The sequence below is a fragment of the Rhinolophus hipposideros genome (genome assembly GCF_964194185.1).
Source record: "Rhinolophus hipposideros genome assembly, chromosome: 6".
NCBI classification, from domain to species: Eukaryota; Metazoa; Chordata; class Mammalia; order Chiroptera; family Rhinolophidae; genus Rhinolophus; species Rhinolophus hipposideros.
Window position 1 is genome coordinate 85,420,865 of NC_138052.1, and position 23,534 is coordinate 85,444,398.

A 23,534-nucleotide genomic window follows, 5' to 3' on the forward strand; every position below is an offset into this window, starting at 1 on the left:
TTCAGTGGATGGCACTTCCATGGGCCAAGTTAGAAGTGCTGTAGCTCTTGGTCCCTGAGTCACTAACTACACAGGGGCTCCAGGCAAGATCTGCCCTCCCATATTCACACAGAGAGCCAGGGAAAGGGGCTGCACCACTTTTATTGTCTCCCAACACCTCTGTTCCCCTACCACCCACTCCTGCCCGGGGTAAGGGCATGCGCCTTCCAAGCTGTCCGAGGGCACCCGCCTGGCTTGGTTCCGTCCTCCTAGCTACCTGCAGAGGAATGACTCCACGTGGGGCTGGGGAGAGTGGGTACCACCTTCCTCCCCTGGCAGAACCTGGGCACCCACAGAGGAAGAGCAAGACCCTTATCCTCTGCCCCACCCTTTCTGGGCCTCTGTCAGGACTATCTGTAGGGGCAGGAAAGTAGGGGTCGGTTAGGGGTTGGGCAAGACATTTGAAGGGAATGCAGGAATTTGGGTGGAGGGTGGGGTATCTCCTATGTGGAAGAGGAAAGAAATGGGACTAGCTCAGGAGCTGTCTGCCCAGGCTAATATTGAACTCACTGAGACGGGCAGAAGCCAGCTGGGCAGAGAGCAGGAGGGATAGGTGGGGGCCATAGACCAGGAGCCAGTAGTTAGGAAGGAGGAACTCGGGTACCAATGGGGTTTTCAGGAGAGACAAACGTGGTGCAGAGGCAGGAGGGAGTGAGGAGAAGCTGGGACAGGAAGGGGTGTAGAAAGGTGCAAACAGCTGGCCCGAAGCAACTGGTTCCTGCTGAGAACGCAGCTCCCTCCTTTCCTCAGCCTGGGTGAAATCTCCCGCCTCCCCACTCCCTACCTTCAACACATCCCAGAACCAACTCGCCATCCCCAGTCCTGGAAAACCTTCAGTAGGTGTGTCTCAACCCACCAGTTCCTAGGCGACTCCTGCCTGGCCAGACCGCCTGACCCTCTGACCTCTGCCCAGTCCAGCTTCACTTACCCTCTACCAGCAGCCGCGTGTGGGCGCTGTCCTCTCCGGCCTGGCAGCGATAGGTGCCCTGGTCCTCAGGCCGCACGTCACGGATGACCAAGCTGTGGGTGGGGCCGTGGCTGCGCATCTCGTACTTGTCTCCGGGGCACAGCTCGACCCCCTCCCGCAACCAGCACACTTGGCCTCCGGAGCGGGACACAGTCACCTCCAGCACTGCACGGCGGCCGACCAGAACCGTCTTCTCGCGAGGAGGGCGGCGGCACATCTGGAGAGGCAGTGCTGGGGGTGGAGGAGGAGGGCTTAAGTTAATAGGAACACAGAGGAGAAACGCATCTTCCCTTCCCCTGAGGCCTCCGCTCCTGGTCTCATATCTCTATGCCACCGGCTTGTTCCTCTGTACCCCCAACTCAAAGTCTCCTCCCCATCTCCTCCTCAGGAAACGCACTGCCCCCTGTGACCTGCCCCAGGAAGGGAGGTGGGGGAGGCAGCGTTCCTTGGACCAGCTGCCAGCCTGCCAGCCCCAGGGAAGGGGATGCCCACTCCTGGCCGCCGCCAAAGAGCCGCTTACCCTCCACCTCTAGCTGAGCCACGGACTGGGCTGGTCCCGCCTGGAAGAGGACCTCACCGGCGTCCTCCGTGCGCAGCTCGCTCAGCACCAGAATATGTTTCTTCCCTGAGGGTGAGGGGCGCGCTAGCAAGGCCGGAGCCGGCTCTGGGGAGAGTTCGTAGGGCCGGAGTACGTCCCCATGTGCCCTGGGGTGGGCGGAACTAACATGCCGAGGGGCAAGAGGAGCCAGCCAGCACTGAGACCTCAGAGCCGGGGGCCACGGAAAAACACGGAGACCACTCTTTGGGCCGTGGGGCGGGGCCCATTCAAGCTGGAGGCGGGGCTTATCCAAGTGGGGCGGGGTCTGTGTGAGCCGGGGGCGGGGCAGCGAGGGCTGGAGAGGGTAGAAAGTCTGCCCCACCTTCCTGCCGGATGCGGACGCGGCCTCCGGGTCTCAGTGGGCGGCCTCCGAGCTTCCAGCTCCCGGTAGTCTCGACCTCGGATACGGTGCACTCGAACGTGGCGCCGTCGCCTTCGCGGGCGCGCACAGACTGGAGCTCTGAGAGCACCGACACGACGCGCTCTGGGGCGGAGTCGGGGAGTGAGGCGGGGCGGGACGGAGGCACCGGACCTGCCCACGCCACGCCCCTCTCCCGAGAAGCACCAGTCAGTCCGGGGAGAAGGCGGGTCTGCAACCCCCGAGCCCCCATCAGTACCGGCCGCGACAGGGCCTCACACCCACCGCGCACGGCCAAGCGGACGGGCCCGGCGCGAGCCGTCCCCACCGCGCAGCTGTAGGTCCCGGCGTCCAAGGGGCGGCAGCGCCGCAGCTGGAGAAGGCGCCGCGTGCCGAGGGCCTGGAGCCTGAGCCGAGGGCTGGGGGTGAGCGGGCGCCCGTCCTAGGGGCGGGAGTGGCAGAGGGTCCGGGTGAATTTGACTGGGCACCGGCGGCCGCGGCCCCTGGGAGGCAGCGGCGCCCTCTGTTGATGCCAAGCGGTTTTGAGGTGCGTTTATGCTTGTCTGTGTCCTCCCCACTGGGGTCGGGCCGTTCTGCGCCTGCGGGCTGTGCCGGGAGCCTCACTGGGAAGATGTCACCCTCTGGGGACATTAGGGCTGAAAAAGGGCGCCACGAGGGCGGGAGTCCCAGAGTCGTGTACCCATCACACCAGCCATGAGCGTGGATTTTGAAATTAGGCAAACTTAGATTCAAATATGTGTTCTACCCCTTTTGTCTGCCCCTGGGCAATACTTCACCCCACCCAGCCTCAGTCTCCTTATAGATAACATGGCGATAACAAGACCTACCTCAAAGGGTTGTTGTAAACATTGAAGGATTACATGTAAAGTACATCTGAGCACAGTGCCAGGCACAGTGCTCAGTGAGTATTAGTTGTTTGTTTAGGGCATTATTATTGCTGTTTTGATGCCAAGGTGGGCTGGGGCTGGGCTCTGACCTTCTCCCAGGTGACATCAGCAAAGGCTTGGGAAAGCTCGCACTCGAACGTAGCTGTGTCGCCCTCGGTCACCTCTAGGTCTTGTGGCTCCCGCACGATGGTCACTGGGGCCTCTGGGAGTGGGAAAAGGAGGACAGTACATAGGGAGCAGGGGTAAGGGCAGGATGGGGACCCAGCTCGCAGGGCCAGAAAGGACTCACGTGGGCACAAGGGGTCAGTGGTGGACACATTTAGATAGGTGATGAGTAGAGGCCACTAGTGAGTGGGGGATGTGTGGGGACAAGTGGTCTATCGGGAATGCTGGTCAGTGCAGGACAGAGTGGGATTATACGGGTCAAGGGGCAGGCGTGGCCAGCTGGCGGTCACACTTTAAGGTGGTCAGTGGGGGACATGCTGGTGCTAGAGGGGGATGGGGGGACTGGAGTAGAGATGCCAGTGGAGTCACCCGTAGAGAGGCATGGTCAGTGGGGGCCACACTTGGCAGGAATGAACAGGAGACAATGGACAGTGAGAGACACAATGGATTCAGAGGAGCAATGGGAGATAGGGACCCTAAGCAGGTGTGGTCAGTGGGGAATACACTGGGCTAGAAGCAAACATGGGGGACACCGAAGCAGAGTTGCTGGTGGTCACCTTAGGCACAGTGGGTCACTGGGACTTGAGTGGTCAGAAGGGCACACTCAGGCAGGTAGAGGTGGTCACAGCAGGCAGCATGGTCAGTGGGGCCATGGTCAGGCAGGCAGGCAATAGGGACCACACTGGCACAGGCATGTTCACAGTGGCACAGTCAGTGGGTCACAGGGACTGCGGGGTCAGTGGAGCCGTGTTGGATCATACTGGTCAGAGGAGCCCCCCTCAGTCAGAGCAGTCACTGCCACCACACGAGGCAAAGGGTCAGGGGAATCACTCTGGCAGAGAGGTCAGTGAGGGGCACACTGGAACAGGCATGGTCAGTGGGGGCCACACAGGTAGTAGGATCAGTGGAGTCACACCCAGGGCAGTCAGCAGGCAGGCGGCAGTCCTAGAGGCGCACCTCTCACGGTGAGTCTAGCTGCACAGCGCAGGGAGTCCGCAGTGAAGGAGATGCAGCCCGAGTCAGCCAGCCCCAAGCCACTGAGTACCAGGAGGTGAGTGTGGCCCTCTGCGTGAACGTGGCACTGAGGCCCCGGATGCAGCCGGACTCCACCCCGGGCCCATTCCCCAGTCACACCCTCCTGGGACAGCTCCAGCTGGAAGGTGGCGCTGCCCCCCTCAACGATGGTCACATCTTCCAGAGACCGCAGCACCCTTAGTTGCCTTGCTGGTGGGGGGAGATGGGGAGAGAGGGAGGATGAGGATTCCAGCTCTGGGCCTGGATTTCAGGGGGCTCACACACCCCTTGGCCCTACCTGCACCACCCCTAATACAACCTAGTAAGGGCCTATCGAATGAAGCTTAGAGCCACGGTGCAGGAAGAAGGGAGCACCGCCCACCAGATTTAGGGGGTGAGAGGAGCTTACTGGAATTAGGAGAGGGGACACAAAAAGAGGTGCGGTTAGAGGGTTGAGGAGTCTGGGTGAGGGGTTTTGTGACACTGGAAGGAGTACAAGATTTGAAATCAGACACACCAGGATTTAACCATAGCTCTGTCATATAGTTTGGCTTCTGTGTGACCTTTTGCAAACTGCTTGACCTCTCTGGGCCGTAGTTTCCGCAGTTGTACAAGGTGAATAGCATTGAGACATGGGTTTATTGTGATTAAATGAATGAAATAAATTAGAAGAGAATATGTATCATTAACAAGAACCATTTACCAAGCTCTACATGGCCATTTTTTGTGTTATCTCAGTTAATGTTTCCAAAAACCTCTGAAGTAGGGATCAGCCCCATTTTTAAGAAGACTTGGCTCAGAGAGGTTAAGCAATTTGCATGAAGTCACACAGTTAATAGAGGGCTCCAGCTTGGGGTATAGGGGGTGCTATTTGCCAGCCATCCCTGCTTCTGAAATGGGCCCATGTAACCTGGAGCATGTGACTAAAGGATAAACACTGCACGTCTTTCTGGAGTATATTTATGTTTATAGCAAAGCCAACTTGGACATATCAAATGGAATGCAAAATCCACATGGACTTTTAAGGTAAATAGACAACATTAGAGAAAGCAAAGTTTTGCTTTGGGCAGGTTGTTTCAGATCACACTCCTGGAGGTCAGCCAGGGCTGACTTGCCTCAGCGGCAAGGGGCACTTTGGTGGCGGTCTGAGGGGCCCTGGGCCAGTCAACAAAGGCTGTGCCATGGGGCGGGTGAGGTGTTCAGAGAGGACAGGGCACTCACGCCTTACGCAGAGCCTGGCCAGGGATCGATCGTGGTGGCTCTCACAGCTGTAGGTGCCCTGGTCAGCCAGTACGACACCATGGATGAAGAGGCGGTAGACGTGGCCATCCTGGGTCACGGACAGGCGAGAGTCACGGGGGAGGGGCTCCCCACCTCGCACCCAGCGCACGGCCCCTGCTGCACCCACTCGACCTGTCTCCACTTCAAGGCACACATCCTGGCCTTCTTCCACCCGCACATCCTGCAGCCTCCGGATGAACAGCAACTCTGTTTCTGGGGAGGAAGGGGGATGAACGCCATGGAGCCTGGTGGAGGCTGACCCCCTGCTTCATCTCCCAGGTCTGTTCCTGGGCACAAGGTCAAGGCTGCTAGGGCTGGGGCTGGGAGAACACATACAGAAAACAAGACAATTTCATCCCCATCAGGACCAAACCTCGAACGTGGAGTCGGGCACTTGTGGCTGTGCCCCCCGCTTGGGCAGTCATGGTTCCTGCGTCTTCGAGCTGGCACCCTCGCACAGTCAGTGTGCGGCTTGACCCATTCTGGGCTATCTCTAGGTGGGGCCCTGGAGTAACAACAGCCCCATTGCACAGCCAGGTGACATCGGCATCTGGAGGGGAGACTTCACACCGGAATGTGGCATCATCACCCTCATGGACGGTGAGTGGTGTCAGCTCCGAGATCAGTTTCACCTGCGGTGGTTCTGGTGGGAGGTGGTCAGGCAGTGAGGTGGGCTGGGTCTTTCCCCCTCCCTCCTTTTTATCCCCTTTAGAGGTTACAGGCCCTCATCCCCAGTTATTTAACAGACATTTCCTGAGGCCTACTGTGTGTCATCCATGGGAGTGTCCCAAAGGGCTAGATGCCAACTCCTCTCAATCCTGGCCTGGCACCCCACTTCTCTGACTCCCTAATAATAATAAATTATTTACCATGGACCTATTTCTCTCATTTAACTGTCACAATAGCCCTGTAAGGCAAGTACTGTCCCCACACTTCAGTGCTGGGGCTCAGAGAGCTTAAGCAACCTGCCAGTGTCATACAACTACTGCGAAGCAGAATCTAGATTGGAACCTGGGTGGGTCACTCCAGAGCCTCTGCTTTTAACCACCGGGCTCTGCCTCTTCCTATTTGAGGGTTTCTGGACAAGGGAACCCTGAGTCCCCATTCAAGGGACAGTTATGCATGAATTGGTTGGAGCCAGAGGCAGAGAGGTGGGGTGGGGGATAAGGGGATCCGAAAGTGGTGCGGGGGTGTGGACCTTAGGGGGCCAGGGCTCAAAGGGCGTGAGGGGTGCACTGTTACCTTCCACGCTGACGAGGAAGATACGGCTGTCCGGGGGTGCGTCGCACAGGTACTCCCCAGCGTCCCTGCTCCGGGCCCCCCGTACCCGCAGCACCTGCCTTGCCCCGGCCTGCTCCAGCTGTACCCGCCCCTGGCTCGCCAGTCGCTCCCCGTCCTTGTACCAGCGCACAGTGCCCCCCGGCCCAGAGAGGTGCACCACCAGCTCTAGTTCCCCGCCTGGGGTGCTGTGAACCCTCGTCTGGGCCGCCTCAGGGGCCACCACCCGCACGGGCGGCTCTGTGGGGGCAGAGCTGGGGGTCACTATAAAGAGGGAGGCAATCTGGGGAAAGGTACTGAAGTGGGACAAGGAGTGGACAAGGCATGCTAGAGAAGCAGGGAAACCCGCGGGTTTGGGGTGCACGGCTGACGCTTCCTGCTCAGGCTGTACTCACCAGCCACTTGCACAGTGAAGCTGAGGCTCGGGGCTCCTGGGGCCACCCCGGCCTGGCAGGTGTACAGGCCTGTGTGGGCCGGCTCTGCAGCCCGGATGCAGAGGGCGCGGCGCGGGCCCTCGGCATGTAGCTCTAAGCCCTCACCCTCCTGCACTGGTCTCCCGTTGTGGCTCCAGAAGACAAGGGCACTAGCCCGGGACAGTTCACAGCTGAGCACCACTGGCTCCCCGGGGGCCACACAGAGTGGGCCAGGGGCTGCCTCTGGGGCAAGGAACTGGACGGAGGGCTCTGGATAGAGAGAGAACGGGATCAGCTCAGGCTTGCTCCCACCTCCCCCACCCGGGCCAGCCAAGAGCACCCACCAGCCAGGCTGACATTGAAGGTGACAGCGTCATCATGGGTCTCACACACATACTCCCCGGCATCCTCGGGCAGGGCATGGGGCAGGGTCAGAGTGCGAGAAGGCCCCTCAGCACCTAGCAGCAGGGTGTCTGATGCTTCCACCTCCAGCCCATCCTTGTACCAGCGCACCTGGGACCCAGCAGGGGCCACCTCGCAGTGCAGCTCCACACGCCCTGGAGCCCCGAACTGCAGGTCCAGAGAGCGGGCTGCCGGATGCACAATCCTCTCTGGTGGGGCTGGTGGGTGGACAGAGAGAGGGGCCCGTGGGCTCAGCCTCACCTGCTAGCTTCTCAGCCTTCTCCCTTTGCAGCGTAGCTCTTGAGAATGGTACCAGCTACAACCCAAAGGCACTTACTGTGTGCCAGGCACTGTGCTAAGCACATTGCAGCTCCTTTCTCTCTACTCCTAACACTCCCTAGAGGGGTACTGCGGCTGGCTTCACTTTACAGACGAGGATCTGAGGCCTCTTTAGAGGGAAGTGACTTGTCCAAGGACACATGGACAGAAAGAGGTAGCCCAGATCTGGCTGACCTCAGGGCCCACCCCTTCTACCCCACTCCCCTTCCTATCCCCTTTCCCTGCTTTGCCTTTGATGTACTTACACCACCTGAAAAACCATCTATTTTACTTATTTGTTATCTGTCCACTCTCATTCAAATGCAAGCTCTGTGAAGACAGGAGGTTTTCTCTTATTGTTTCACTACTGTACCCATCAGCATCTAGAACGGTACTTAGCACCTCGTAGTTGCTCAATAAGTATTTGTTGAATAAATGAATGAATGAGTACTCCTAATTGCTGGAGTCTCTCCACTAGGCCCCTGGTCACTGTCCTGACCCGATTTGGGCCAGCCAGGGCTCTCTGATGGCTGAGAATAAGGAGGCTGGAGAAGGAGAAGGCTGTGTGGGGCAGAAGGGGGCCCCTAAGATGCAGGAATTGGGAGGTATGGGTTTCTGTCCCTCACCTTCCTGCCTCTCTAACTCTGCAGGGTGCTCTGGCGACTGCTCACCTGTGACGGTCACAGTGAAGAAGGCTGAGTCATCTCCAGCGTCATACACGAACTCGCCGCTGTCCTCGGGCTGCGCCGCAGGCAGCACCAAGCGGCGGTGGGGCCCGTCGCTCTGCAGCAGCAACGCCTCGCTCTCCTCCACCTCCAGCCCATCCTTGTACCAGCGACCTGGGGCATCCTCCCTCGAAAGCTCGCACGTCAGCACGACACATTCCAAGCTCACCGCGACCAAGGTCACCTCATCCCGGGGGTGTATGATGCGCACGGGGGGCTCTGCAGAGTGGGGGCAATCACGTGCCGTCACAAACTCACCATCAGCCTCCCTGGAGCCATCTGGCAGCCTGAAGTCCCTGTCACCCACAATAGTAAGAGTAATGAGGATAGTAACAAGGAATCATCGCTCTACAATCTGTTCTCCGAAATCCCTGGGGCCAGAGGTGTGCCAGAATGCAGAATGCCTCGGATTCCAGAAATGGTGCATTCATCATGTCACATACCCACCCCCTTCGCCCTCACTGGGGCAACTCCCCGAATCAATCCCATTAACATGCCTTCAGTGTAACACAGAGATGTAGTCACTCTCAGCAGGATAATTAAAGAGTACAGATAGCTTAGGGTTTCCTTAAAAGATTTTGAATAATACCACACTTCCCAAAAGCCTTTTGATTTTCAGAGATTTTTGGATTTCAGAATTGTGGATAAGCGAGAGCGGATCTGTAATAGCAAATACGTCTATAACCAAGGTTCCAGGAACAGCCCTAAGCACTTTACACATTTAACCCTCTCAGTGATCCTAGGATGTAGGTCGTGTTTTATCTCCTTTTTCCAGATGAGGAAACTGAGGCACAGAGTGATTAAGCAACTTCCTTAAGGTCATAGCTGGCTACACCTACTCTAGGGCAGGAGGAAGAGCTACCATTTATTAAAGGGAGGCTCAGACTGCAAGTAGTGGTAGGGATTCCGAGCCAAGGCTTGCGGGAACTTAGTAACCAACCCGTCTGCGAGTTCCCCAGGGACACTAAACGCGGATTCTGGGAGTACATCTCCAACTGCTCGAAAGTGGTTACTCCTTCATAGAGCAAAAACTACGTCAATACTGTAGGTGAGGGTGCACTGAGCCCGGACCACACACCCTGGGGGCTCTCTCAGAATCTTGTCTCCAGGACACGTTAGTGCTCCTTTAGTACTCGGCCCCCCTGTGGCCGGGCTGGGGAACTGCTAGTTTCCCGGACTCGCTTTTTGCAGGGGCGCCGAGGATGGGCAGCCAAGCCCACCAGCACACGCTCTGCCTCTGTAATCCACCTCCCTACCTGGGCTTGCTCTGAGAGTCTAGAGGTTGCAGGCTGGTCTATTGCAGAGTGCAGCCGCCTGAGGGGCGAAGGAGGGTATGGGGGTAGTAGGATGTGGACAAGATGGAGATGGGGCAGGGGTGCCTGCACAGCCCTGGGACCTCAGCCTACCGTCAGATTTGATTTCCCCTGGTCTACAGCGCAGGCGGTGGTGTGTGAAGTTCCCTGTGAAGATGCTGGTGTTTTGTGGGGAGGTCAAATGCGGGCTGGCCTGTGTCGGCTGTGGCCATTATTTCTGGCCAGGGCTTGGGGTGGGAGAGCTTGAAGGGACTCACTACGGGACAGAGCATGTGCAGAAAGGCCTCGTTGGCTTTGTGGGCTTGTGTGTGCCAGGCTTCACTGTTTGAGGTATAGGGAGTGAGCCTAAGCCGCTCAGCCTAGGCCAGGGCCTTTTTCCTAGGGCAGGGCAGGGACGGGCGACATGACTGTGCCAGCAGCAGGACGCTGGTTCCATTGCAGCCAGCAGGGTTCTTCTGTGCCACCCTGAGTTGCCTAGGCCCTTCGACCCCCCAACACCTCCACACCCCCACACCTCCACATTGGGATTGGCACTGTGGGCTGCAGCCCCAAAGCTTCCGGCCCTGAATGATCATCACTTCCATAATGTCCTGTGCTTTTCCCACTTTGAACATTCTCCCCCCGACTTCAGCCCAAACCCCAAACCCACACTTTGCTAACTCAGCCCCTGCTCCAAGCATCCGTTTTGAAGGCACTTCCTGTCTGCCGACCAGGTTAGCGGCCCCGAGCCCTAGGCTCCCACTGCATCCTATCAAGACACTTGACACCCCACCCTCTAAGACCCTCTATAGTGTCTGGCTTTCCTGCCTGGCTGTGAGCTCCTGGAGGGAAGCAGGCGTCTGTCAGCAAGCTGCTGAGCAGGCGGAGCCCAGCCCAAGGCAGGATGGCAACGTTCTCCCAGGCCCTCCCTGACTCTCCTGCTCTGCTTTCTTGAGCCCTCTGTCCTTGTCCCTCACAGCACTTGTCACGAGGTGTCACTGTACATTTATTTGCGTGTTTATTGATTTAACACAGGGGTCGCAAACGCATGCCCACAGGGGCCAGGTAAGTAAGGTCAGTGGCTGAAGCGGTCTGAGGAGAAGTCAAAAAGGAAGGGTGGGAGGGTGGGACAGGAATGTGGGCCCCGTGTGTGACAGGGGCAGCTGCTACTCAGTGCCAGCTGTTCGTCGCCATGAGGGGAAGCGGGACCAGAGCCGCCGGGTCTTCGGCTTTTTCAAGAGGACGCATAACTCCGGATTGTTATTTGAACTTTCCTGACTTTGGTAAGATTCTGCAGGCCAAACAAAACAAATCTGTGGGCTGCATGGGGCCCTAGGGACTGCCCATTTGCGACCCCTGGTTAACAGCTGCTGCCCCAGCTAGACTGGCAGCTGACCACAGGGGCCAGATCTGCATTACGCACCAGTTACCCGTAGCACCTGGCCCTGCCTGGCGCAAAGAAAAGGTGCTCAGTAAATAAGCCGGTGGGGCATACCTATTCTTGACCTTGGGCGCAGGGGACGAGCCTGCTCACTCGAATAGGGGGCCCTGGGCAGAGCCCTGGTACATGCACCCACAGCCCCACCTCCTCAGCGTGCTAGCTAGGGGCTATGTGGCCAGTTCCAAGGGCTCAAGACTGTCCTTTGGGGACCCTGGGCAGCTGGGGTGGGCCCACACCTGTGACAGTGACGGTGAAGGAGGCTGACTCGCCATCGATTCCACACAAGTACTCGCCGGAGTCCTCGAGCTGCACCGCAGGCAGCACCAGACGGCGGATGGTATCCTCCTTCTGCAGAAGCAGCGCCGGACTCTCCACCACTTCTTCACCATCCTTGGTCCAGCGCACCTCGGCCCAGGGCCGGCACAGCTCGCAGGTCAGCACCACGCGCTCCAGGCGCACGGCGGCCACGTACACCTTGCCACTGGGGTACACAATCCACGAGGAGACGTCTGGAGGGCAGGTACAGCGTGGCCGAACGTCAGGGGCTGGGGCCTATGGGCCCTGCTGCCCTGCAGCATCCACACCTGTTCCCTACTCCTGGAAAATAGGCCACGTATTGAACAAGAGGGCCCTCCCTCGGATAGTCTCACAGCTACTCAGTCACTCACAGCTGGAGACCAAACCAGTCACCAAAGCACATCAGGGGCACGTTGTCAGCCTCAGCTGTAGAGTATTCCACATTCTCTAGGTTGGGACAGTGACAGTACGAAGGATGGGACCAGGGAGAGGAGGGTTGGGTGCCCAGAGGGAGCTGGGGTCTCCCACAGGCCTCAGATCTTCTGACCCCGCTGGTGCCCCTGTCCTACACCCCGCCCTCCAGCAGCACTGTCTTCCCTCAAGTTCTCCTTGGCAGGAGGATGAAAAAGGCAGGGCTTCCCCGTGACTTCTGTACTCGTAGCTAAGACCAGCGTGTTTGTGACAATGCATTTCCTGCAGTGACTGAAAATCAGACCATGGTGGGGGGGGTGCATGTTACCAGCTGGGGGAGGGAGGCCGGGTCTAGAAATAGTGGCGCAGGAGTGAAAATGTGACAGCTGCCCAGGCAGGCGCAGGGAGCACCTTCTTCTGTTCCATACGCCTGCCTGGGCCCCCACCTGTGATGGTGACGGTGAAGTAGGCACGCTCGTCTCCTGCGACACACTGAAACTCGCCCCCATCGGGGGGCTGGGCGGCGGGCAGCACCAGGCGGTGATGGGGTCCTTCGTCCTCCAGCAGCACGAAGTTGCTCTCCTCCACCTCCTGGCCATCCTTGTACCAGTGTACAGGGGCGTCCTCTCGGTCTAGCTCACAGGTCAGCATGACGCACTCAGACGTTATGGCGTGCACAAACACATGCTCCTGGGGGTCCAGGATGTGCACTGGGGGGTCTGGGGGGGAACAGAGATAGGGTCACACAGAAAACCCCCCCACAGGAGACGTGAGTCCACACTGGCTGCTTGACCGGGACACGGTCTCTTCTCGGGAGGACACTGGGAGGGATGAGTCCATGCTGTCTGGGGTAATGACGTGGGATACTGCGAGTGTGGTAGCTGAGGCGTCACAGGAGGTCACATGGTACCAGTGCTCTGTGAGTCCCCAGAGGATCAGAGGTCACGGGGTGGGGACACGGAGGGGGCCAGGCACAGAGAGCCTTTGTCTAGGCTGAGAGGAGGTCGCTATCACGGGCGACCAGGTTTGCTGGGTCAGGGCCAGGTTTGCTGCTTTTACAAAGAAGCCCCTGGTGCACTGGTTGTAGGTGGGGCAGAAAGGGGTGCCACAGTGGGACAGCTGCTCCATCTAGGTAGTTTCTTGTCACTGGGTGCCTTCGGGTAGGCACTACAGGACCTTCTGGCAATGGAGCTGAAACAGGATTTCCACTTAAAATGAGATGAGCTGGATCAGTGGTTCCCAAGCTGCCCTCCCAGAGTGGAAACTCAGCTCTGTCCTGTGGATTCTGACTCTGGCAGTCTGGGGGGCCTGGGCAGGCACACTTATAACTAGTTCCCAGGGTGGTTCTGAAGCAGCCAGAACGTGGCCTGGCTCTGAGAACCACTGGACCACTGCACTTCACGCTTCCCTTTGACTCTGGCCACCTGGGGCAGTAGGTAAGCACAGTCCTGGGCGTGAACCCAGCTGGGGTGTTTGCTGGCTCTGTGATAATGCTCAAGTCACATCACCTCTCTGAGCCTCAGTTTCTTCATCTGCGAACTGGAGATATATTGCCCTTCATCTACGTAGTTGTGAAGATTAAATGAAAGTATATACCTGAAGTATGTAGCAGAGTATTTGACTAGTAGATGTCCAATAAATGTTAGCTCCCACCTTCCTTCCCTTAGTTGAATTTAGTTCCCCCCACTCTACCCCAGCAGACGGTTTGCAACAGGCGAGTGTGTTGGAGGGCGCTGGTGCATGGGAGGATTAAGAAGCAAGTGCAGTGATGTGAAAACACGTCCCCGGCCCACAGGACCTCACGGGCAGGGACCCCCTCCCCCCCAAGCAGGCAGACCAGAAGGCAGCGCTTGCACGGCTCCAGAGTCAGCCTCAGGTGGAGGAGCCCAGGCTGCAATGGTTCCTGACCTTGGACAGTGACGCTGAAGAAGGCCGAGACCCCTTCTGTTCTGCACTCAAACTCGCCGCTGTCCTGGACTTTAGCTGCGGGCAGGATCAGGCGGTGTCTGCGCCCATCTGTCTTCACCACCAGTGACTCGCTCTCCTCCACCTTCTGTCCATCCTTGTACCAGCTCGCTGGGAAGTCCACCCGGGAGAGCTCACATGTCAATACCACCCGCTCTGAGGTCGTGAAGGTCAAGGACACCTTGTCCTGGGGGCTCAGGATGTGCACCGGGCTCTCTGCATGTGGAGAAGCGTGGTCACACACAGGCCCTCGTCATGCACTGCCTGGGACAAACACCCTCCCCACCGCGCCCGTGCACGTGCTCAGTGTAGAGGGGGGAGACATCAAGCCAGACAACTGCTGTCCACACATTTGTTGGAATTTTAAAAAATAGGTTTGGGCTTACATATCAACTCTTAGGAGCAGTGGTTTCAGTAGGCAGAAGAATTCCTAGGGAGCCTGCTAAAAAGGTAGATTCTTAGACACCTCCTCTCCAGTCACAAGGGCCAGGGAATATGCATTATAACCCAGGTGATTCTGATGTTGGTGACCCTGGGTTGCATTTTGGTAATGCTGCTCTGGCTGCTGGTTACTTTTTACTTTGTCCTCTGCCCAGGGTACTAGTAGCTGACTGCTTTGAAGGCCCTGTGCTTAGGCGCCGAGGAATTCCTTGATTGGCCTTACCATTTCCAGCAATGGTGAGACGGCAAATGCCAGCATGTTCCCTGAACTTTATGACGCTCACTAAGAGCTGTCCTCCTCAGGGAACCTCATTCCTTCTCCTTCCCTGTCTCCACAGGTGGCAGAGTGTGATTCTGGAGCCAGACTGCCTAGGTTCATACTCTAATCCCACCACTCATTAGCTCAATGGCTTTCTTTGAGCCAGTCACTTAACCTCTCTGGGCCTCAGTTTCCCAATCCGTAAAATGGGATGACAAAAGAATATGTCTCGTAGGGCTATTGAGAGCATTGTGTTAATTAATATATGTAAAGTGGTTAGGACTGTGGCTAGCACACAGTAAGTAGCTTTGACAGTGTTAGTGATTATATGATAGGGCAGGAAGCTAGGGGCCTAGGCGCCAGGGACTGTGTCTCTGAAATGACAAATGTGACAGAATTCTGTAAACCAAAAAGCACAATGGAGGGTTTGGATATGATGCTAACGAATTAACAAGAGGTCCCCTGTATGATGCATGTGGGTTGAAAATTGGCATTCTGGACAGGGTCCTCTCTCTGAGCCCGCCACAGACGTTCCTTACTCTCCTGGCCCAGATGTGAGAAATGGGAGCAGCATCTGCTTCATTTTGCCAATAGGACCCATGTCTTGGCCCTATCTGCCCATCCTGGTCCCACTAGCACCAACCTTGGATGGTGAGGGCGGCAGAGTCCTGCACTCCTGGGCAGCTGAAGCCGACCAGGGCCCCGCTGTCCTGGTGCTTGACGGCTTGCAGGATGAGTCTGTGCTGCAGGCCCTTGTGCTCCACACGGTACCGCAGGGCCCCAGGCTCTACCTGGCCCTCCGGCTCAGTACTCTTGAGCTCTTCCCCATTAAGGAACCAGGTACCCTGGATGATGGTGGAGAGGTCGAGGGAGAAGATAGCATCTTCCCCGTCATATACTTGCACATCCTCCAGACCTGCTACCAGGCGAGCTGTGGGCACTGAGATGGGGACAGAGTACAGCCATCAGAAACACAGTGGTGGCCGCGGGCAGAGGTTTGCCAGTGGAAGGTATTTAAGAGGACAGGGACCAAGGGCTGCAGAAGAGAAGAGAGGGTGCGACTTGGGACAGAGACACTGACAGGCCGGGTCTGGCAGGACGGACTCACCAAGGTGAGCTGACCCATGGAACACAACATGGGGACTGCGGCCATGTTCGCTGACCGTGCAGACACGGAATCGGTAGTCGCCTTCGGAGGGCACACAGTCTCCCGGTACCTCCACGGCTCCGGCTTTCTCAATGCTAAAGCACTGGATCCAGTCTTCTGAGCCCACCTCCTGCCGTTCCAGCCGGTAGATGAAGGGGGTCTCAGGAGCTGGCTCCGGAGGCTTCCAGGTCAGCAGGACCGTGTTCTTGTGGCCCTTGAACATCTCTGCCAACACTGGAGGTCCCGGGGGATTGTGCTTGACGCCTGACACAAAGGCAGAGTTTGTATTCGAGCCCTGCTCCAGCCTCCCACCGCCCTCCCATCTAAAGTCCATTTTGCCAACCTTGACTCTGGCATATGGTCACCCTCCCGCCCTGGCCACCCTGTCTAGCCCTTGAGGAGTCTGCCTAAGGGTTTTCAGGCCCTCACATTTGACTCTGAGAAGAGTGGTGGTACGGGAGTTGCCCAGGCTAAAGGTGACCTCGCCAGCATCTTCTCGGGTGACCCCCGGAAGGACCAGGGCATGCATGTGGCCAGAGCTGCTCTGGCAGGTGGTTGGCAAATCCTCCCCGTCGCGGCTCCAGCGCCCCTCCACCCCAGCATCTCGTGTCTCCACCAATAGCACCGCGTTCTCGCCCTCTAGGACGTCCAGCTTCCGGGGCAGCCGTTTCAGGATGGGCCCTGAGATGTGGATGGGAGTCCATTAGCCTGGGGTCAGGTCACCTGCCTGCCTCAGCCTCCTCCCGCTGGCACGCCGACCTTTGACTGTTACGTTGGCCACAGTGCGCACCCGGCCACGCATTTCGCACAGATAGACGCCGTCATCATCCGCCTTTAGCCTGTGGATAATAAGGCGCCTGACAGTGCCCTCCTCGATCTGCTCGTACTTGCGACAGGGCAGCAACCGTTGGTCCTCACGGAACCAGGCAGTGGGAATGCGGGAGTTGGGTACTTTGCACTCTAGCACGGCAATCCCTTGCTCCCGGCCCTCCACATCCTGCAGAGGCCTCGAGAAGCGGAGGCGGGGCTCTGTGGAGAGGAGAGAGACCAGAGAAGGCTCTGGAGAGGGCCAGACTAGGAAGACTCCTCCTAGCATCAACTGCCTACACCCACATTAGGTCATGCCGTTTGCTTTTCTCCTGGAGCACGAAGACATTATGGAATCATAGAAAAACAAAAACCACCAGAAAGGGACATCAGATGGTCTAAATTCTCATCTGACCCTGACACTCACTAGCCACATCACCTCCAGCAAGGCCATTTTAGTGATCTTGGGCCTCAGTTTCCATACCTGTAAAATGGGGAAAGGGGTAGAAAGGCTTGGACCACATCAGTGATTTTCAAACTGCTCCCTGGGGCCCCTCAGAGGCACTGCACAAATTCTGCAAGGTTTTGAGTTGCATTTCCTTTTTAAAGTACTTTAAGCATTTCTTTTTTGCAAAAAAAAAAAAAAAAAGCATGATGCTGGAAATGACCAGTAGGTTCACCTGGGCTGCTGAGAAGTGTGTTTGTTGTGCAGCTCTGGGAAGGTCTGCCTTCCCACTGGGCTTTTTTCCCCTCTTGATGGAGTTAGAGGTCAGCCTGCCTGGCCAGTGCATGCACGTCACCATACCCATGAGGCCACCACCATGGCACAGGTGCCACATGCTTGAATGCATGCCAGGCAAGGCTCAGGAGATCTGCCAACTTTTTTTCCTCTGAGGGAAAACACTGGGCAATAACTACGAAAGATATAATCCTGCAGGTTGTGATGAATTCCTATTATGGAGAGTTTTATCTTCCATGGTGAGTTTGGGGTGCTCTCCCCTGTTTTCTGTTTATGAGCATTTATTAGATATTGTTGAGGTGACTCAACTTTGAAATATAAATTTCATCTCCTTCACCTTCTTGCAAAACTGGGGAGAGCAGCTTAATGAAAGAATAGTCAAAAATCACAGAGCAGTTTTTATCCCTCAAATTTAACTTTACTATGAATCAAGAGTTTCTCAACGTGACTGCTTGCAGCCAGGCCTTCCCACAGACCAGGTGATGAACGCAGCCTTCACTTAAAATGTGTGTATTCAATAAAACAGCCACCTTGTTCTCACTGATTGGCTTTCTAAGTACACGTTATAAATCTAGACTTAGAAATGTACTGCCATAAAATGATCCTTTTCTCTTCCTTATATATTGGGCGTACAGATGGGATTTCTATTGGGGGAGGGGAAGTAAAATAACAAAGGTTGAAAACCACTGAACTAGAAGAGTTCTAGGCTCTTCTTGGTTTGTCCATCCATCACTTCTTAAAGCCTTTAATCAAAGGGAGGTTTTCCACCATCTGCTTCAGAATCACTTGGGGAGTCGGCTAAGAAGCTCCTGGGTACCTTGGAGACTTACTAAATCCGAATCCCTGGGGGCGGGAGGCGGGCAGGAAATGGGATTTTGGTACTCCGCCTCCCCTCCCCGAAAACGTCTTCTCGGGCAGCACCGGGCACCGCAGGGGGCCGGAGTCGGGAGGGCCTGGGAGGAGGTGCCGCCGTACCTTTGACGTGCAGCTGCACCGCGCTGAGCGTCTGGCCCGCCGAGTTGCGCGCGGCGCACACGTAGAGCCCGCGGTCCTTGGCCTGGCAGTAGAGCACCTTAAGCACGAAGCCGCCGTCGCGGTCGCGGTACATCAGACGGCGGCGGTCGGGGAGCAGAGGGCGGCCCTCCCAGTGCCATTCGATCTCAGGCTCGGGCTTGCCCATCACGTAGCAGCGGAACTTGGCGTGCTTGCCCTCGTTCACCCAAAAGGTCTTGGGCGCGCACTTGGCCGGCTCCACCACGTGCTCGGGGGCCTCCTCGGGGTCCTGGGGCGGGCTCTCGGGAGGCTGCTGCACCTGGAGCAGCGCGCCCGCCTGCGCGTGGCCGTGGGCGTTGCGGGCGTGGCACACGTAGACGCCGGAGTCGGGCAGCCGCGCCGCCAGGATGCGCAGCGCCAGGCTCGCGCCCCGGCCGCCCTCGGCGCGGCCCGGCTCCAGCGCGAAGTGGCTGCTGTCCCACACTTCGTCCAGAGCCATCCCATCCTTCTCCCAGTGCAGCGTGGGCACGGGGAGGCCCCCCACCTGGCACGTCAGCGTCACCTCGGCTCCCCGCGACACCCACTGCGACCGGGGCCCCGTCAGGAACAGCGGGGCGCCCTCCCCAGTGCCGGGCGGCGGCCGCGGGCGCTCGGCGGGCTGCGGCTCGCGCTCGGGGGCCGGCGGCTCCAGCACGGTGACGGCGGCCGCGGCGTAGGCCTCGCCGGCCGCGTTGCGGGCGCGGCACACGTAGACCCCCGCGTCGGTGGGCCGCGCGCCGCTCAGCCGCAGGCAGTGCTCGGCGCCGTCGGCCGGGAAGCTGAGGCGCTCGGAGGCCGCCAGCTGCCGCCCGCCCTTCTCCCACAGCACGGCGGGCGGGGGTTCCCCCAGGACCACGCACTGGAGCTCGGCTTCCGCGCCACTTACCACCCGCACGGGCCGCGGGAAGCGCAGGAAGCACGGGGGGCTCCCCGGATCGCCCGATCCCGCCTTCATCGCGGCGGCCGCCGGCGACCCGCAGCTGCGCGGGGGAAGGGCGGGCGCGGACGCGCGGAGGCCTGGAGGCCGGGGGCGGGGCGCGGCCGGGGACCCGGCCTGGGGATCCGAGCTCTCCCGCGGGCCGCCCGCTCCCGGCTCGCCTCCTTACCGTCGGCCCGGAGGGGCAGCTGTGCGGCGGCGGCGATTCCTGGGCCCGGAGCCCGGAGCTCGGGGGGCAGTGCTTCCCGTTGGCCTTCACAGCGAGGGGCCCCGCGGCCGCCTCTGCCCGCGGCCTGGCTTCCTGCTCCGGAAAGCCGCGCTTCCCAGCCCCCTCCCACAGCCTGGGCCTCTTTCCCCTCGTCCCGCCCACCTCCGGCCGCCAGGTCCCCAACCTCCCGCCAGGCGAGGGCCTGAGTGGCAGAGGCGCCTGCAGCTGCCAATCCCCAAAATATTCTCTGATGACACAGCTGGAAGACAAGAGCCCAGACTGGCTCCTCCGGGCTAAGTTTAGAGCAGGCGGGACCACCACCTGCCCCCCGCACTAACCCCAGTTCTAGCTCCAGCCTCAGCCCTTCCCCCCATGACTGGCCCAGCAGCTGTTTGTCTGAAAGGGGCCCCAGAAGGTCGGAGGGGCTGGTGTGTTCTGTCACCTTAACAAATAACACTTTTAAGAGCTGGCAGGCCACAGCTCCCAGCCTCCTGTTGCACCTGATGTCACTTCTGTGCTGGGTGCTGGGATGTGACGTGTGTGTGTGTGTGTGTGTGTGTGTGTGTGTGTGTAGGGGAAAGGGTTGTATGTGAGAGGTCACTTGGGGTGAGAAACCCTCACCAGCCCCCTCCCCCACATTCCTGGCGGGAGTGGGAGATAAGGCTCAGGGTCACAGACATCTGCGTCAGAGATAGGAGGCCTCAATGCCATGGCAGGGGCAACTTGGACTGCAGCGTGTGGGAAGGCTTGGGGAAGACTGGGATGAGAAGGGTAGAAGAGGGCAGGTGGTGGGATGGGGAAGGGCGAGTGGGGGAGGTCCTGGGCAGACCCTGACAGAGGGGCACAGGGCAGGTTGTGGGCTCGCCATTGTCAGGGACAGGTGAGCTATGTTGCCCCGGCTGCCACTGCTACTCCTCTTGCTGGTGGCCCCACAGCGGGGGCATAGCTGCCATGGGCCGGAGGTGGACCGGGAACTTGTCTTGGCAAAAGTGAGGGCCCTGTTCCTGGATGCCTTGGGGTCCCCAGCAGTGATTCGTGAAAGTAGAGATCTTGGAGTCAGGCGTTTGCCCCGAAGACATGCTGTGGGGGGCTCCATGCGCAGCGGCTCTGAGCCCGAGGAGGAGGTCTCCCAGGCCATCCTTTTCCCGACCACAGGTAATGAGGATGGGGAACTGGTGACTTCGAGAAGCAGCGTGGGACAGCATGGGCTTGGAAGGCAGGCATATCTGGGTTTGAATCCCAGACCTGCTATTCAACTGGCTTTGCAACAATGGGCCAATGACTAAACCTCCCTGAGCCGCTGTGTCCTCATCTATAAAATGGGCAATAATGTCTACGGCTCAGGATTTGGGGAGATGCTGCACTTAGAGTGCATGGCTCATACGAGGTAGCTGGGAGATATTCTCCTGGAAGGCTAAGGGTCTCTAGAGTCAGCGATATCTGGTCGTGGCCTCTTCCTGCCACTTTCCTCCTATTTCTGCCCCTGCTCCCTGTTCTGAAGCTTTCTTTAGCCCCACGTAGCTGAGACTTGAGAAATAACAGAGATGCAGGAGAAAGATTTGTTAGGAAACTTTTCTGGGAAACTAGTCTACCTTCTCTTGAGTTCCTTTCTCACCTCCCCACGTTCCACTGACTCAATGAGTAAAGGCCTCCTCTGGCTGGACTTTCTTGTAACCTGGCCCACCTTTCTCTTAGAGAGGACCCCTGCCTCCCTGTGCGTCAGTCCCCCTGCTGCACAGTAAGTAAGTGTGGCTTTGGAATCAGGTGAAATCCTGGTATGGCCACTTACTAGTTCAATGTCACTCTACCTTTCTAACCCTCAGTTTCCTTATCTACAAAATGGGTCAGTCGTTGCGAAGTTATCCATGAGATAATCCATGTAGCAGTATAGCCCCAATTGCCAGACCTTCACCTGGTGCTGGTCCATGATTGTTTAGTGTAGTTTGTGTACCTGTCAGGGTAAGGATGCCAACGGCACTTTCTTAGAAAGGACTGTCCTTTATTCTCAGCTATGTCTTTTCTCCTCCTCTTCCTCCTCCTCCTTCTTGTTGGTGTTAACCTATCTTATTAAAGTGGAGTTATTTAAAAATTTTGTTATATACTATTACTGACACGTAAAAAGATATGAAGAGCAATCCTATAAATGCCTGCCTACACGCCATTCAAGGTGCCCTTTCACACTTTAAGATGAACAAAAAATTTAAGTATGACTAACGACTCCAAGTGTTGGTGAAGGTAGAGTGTCAGGGCTTCTTACACATTGCTGATGGGTATATTAATTGGTAAAACCACTTGAGAGAAGTTGGCAACGTCTTGTATTTTTTAAGTCCTTTTGTGATGAAATAACAAAAGAGGAGCCTCTGTCAGTTCTCCCAAGACTGGGGGGCGTCCTGAGTCTGGCAGAGCACTTACTGGAGTTTGGGGAGGCTCATGAATGGCAGCTGCGTCCCTCCAGTCAGGGCTGCCCTCTCCCTTCCCTCTGTCTCCTGCAGGTGCCAGCTGTGAGGACCAGCCAGTGGCGGCAGAGCTGGCCCAGGAGGCTGAGGAGGGCCTCTTCACATACATGTTCCGGCCATCCCATCACACACGCAGCCGCCAGGTGACTTCCGCCCAGCTGTGGTTTCACGTGGGACTGGACAGGCAGGGCACAGTAGCCTCCAATAGCTCTGGGCCCCTGCTAGACCTGCTGGCTCTGTCATCTGGGGGTCCCATAGCGGTGCCTGTGTCATTGGGCCAGGCACCTCCTCGTTGGGCTGTGCTAAACCTGGCTGCCTCTGCCCTCCCTCTGCTGACCCAACCTGTGCTGGTGCTACTGCTGCGCTGTCCTCTCTGTTCCTGCTCAGCCAAGCCCGAGGCCACACCCTTCCTGGTGGCCCACACGCGGGCCAAGCTGCCTAGCGGAGGGGAAAGAGCCCGACGCTCGACTCCCCCGCTGCCCTGGCCTTGGTCTCCCGCGGCACTGCGCCTGCTGCAGAGGCCTCCAGAGGAGCCCGCTGCCCATACCCACTGCCACAGGGCAGCCCTCAACATCTCCTTCCAGGAGCTGGGCTGGGAACAGTGGATCGTGCACCCTCCCAGTTTCATCTTCCACTATTGTCACGGTGGCTGTGGGCCACCCACCCAACCAGACGGGCCTCTCCCATTCCCTGGGGTTCCCCCTACCCCTGTCCAGCTCCTTTCTCTGGTGCCAGGGACCCAGCCCTGCTGTGCTGCTCTCCCGGGAACCATGAGGCCCCTCCATGTCCGCACCACGTCGGATGGAGGCTACTCTTTCAAGTATGAGACGGTGCCCAACCTTCTCACGCAGCACTGTGCTTGCATCTAAGGGAATCCTGCTGGTGGCCGAGCCGCCACCATCACATGCTGGGAGGAAAAACAGAATTTGGAAAATAGATCTTTCCCATTTCCCCCCTTCTTCCACTTGTCTGTCTGAGGGCTCCCCTCCCCCTCTCACCCCTGTCCCGTGAGCAATGTGACAATAAACAACCCAGTGCATATGACTTGGCATGCATTCTCGGCCTCTCTGATATGGCAGTGGTGGGTGGTGGAGGGGAGGACTGGGCCCCAGGAGCATGGGACTGCGGGGTCTTAGGTCACTCAGCCTCACTTGACCTCAGAGATCTGGGGTTTGAGATATAGCTGGAGGGGGCAGCCGGAGGGCTCAGTTGGTTAGAGTGCGAGCTCTGAACAGCAGGGTTGCTGGTTCGATTCCCACATGGGCCGGGGGGGCTGCGCCCTCCACAACTAGATCGAAGGACAATGACTGGGAGCTGGCGGGCGCTGGAGAAACACGCTGTTCCCCAATATTTCCCAATAAAATTAAAAGCAAAACAAGACAAAAACAAACTGGACTCACTATTTTAAAAAAATAAAAATAATAAAAGAGCTGGAATTGGCTGCATATCTGGTGGGAAGCTATAATGCTTGGTGACGCAAAGGTGCTGCTAGCTCCTGACAGCCACTCCGGAGACAACTAGACCTCATGCCAGCTGGACCTGATGTGTCAATCAGGATGCCTGCCCTGCCACACCTAAAGGCAACTGCTGTGCTTATCGTGCCTACCCAGAAGCCCCTCCCCTGCCGTTCTATGCC

At 57.8% G+C, this 23,534-nt stretch overlaps 2 protein-coding genes across 6 annotated transcripts; one reads left to right on the plus strand and one right to left on the minus strand.

Annotated features, from left to right (window-relative positions):
• Window position 1: 1 nt before the first annotated feature.
• Window positions 2-19,539, minus strand: OBSL1 (obscurin like cytoskeletal adaptor 1; the record flags this gene model as incomplete). 5 transcript variants are annotated; one of them, XM_081051847.1, is made up of 21 exons in its annotated part: window positions 18,241-19,389; window positions 16,479-16,748; window positions 16,149-16,400; window positions 15,681-15,983; window positions 15,216-15,512; window positions 13,816-14,088; window positions 12,354-12,626; window positions 11,436-11,708; window positions 8,413-8,685; window positions 7,366-7,641; window positions 7,004-7,291; window positions 6,573-6,848; window positions 5,704-5,973; window positions 5,271-5,543; window positions 3,993-4,259; window positions 2,960-3,072; window positions 2,248-2,404; window positions 1,927-2,088; window positions 1,527-1,631; window positions 968-1,237; window positions 2-252 (listed from the first exon to the last, which is right to left on the minus strand). In XM_081051847.1, exons 1-21 carry the CDS (start codon window positions 19,250-19,252, stop codon window positions 2-4), a joined length of 5,934 nt encoding a protein of 1,977 aa, XP_080907973.1. In that variant the 5' UTR covers window positions 19,253-19,389. The 5 variants fall into 5 exon arrangements, with proteins under 5 accessions (XP_080907973.1, XP_080907974.1, XP_080907975.1 ...); XM_081051848.1 differs by having other exon boundaries at window positions 116-256; XM_081051849.1 differs by lacking the exon at window positions 6,573-6,848 and having other exon boundaries at window positions 116-256.
• A 109-nt stretch (window positions 19,540-19,648) lies between these two features.
• Window positions 19,649-23,304, plus strand: INHA (inhibin subunit alpha). The gene is made up of 2 exons (XM_081051865.1): window positions 19,649-20,597; window positions 21,935-23,304. The coding sequence occupies exons 1-2, from the start codon at window positions 20,330-20,332 to the stop codon at window positions 22,765-22,767; spliced, it is 1,101 nt and encodes a 366-aa protein (XP_080907991.1). The 5' UTR covers window positions 19,649-20,329; the 3' UTR covers window positions 22,768-23,304.
• Window positions 23,305-23,534: the final 230 nt, after the last annotated feature.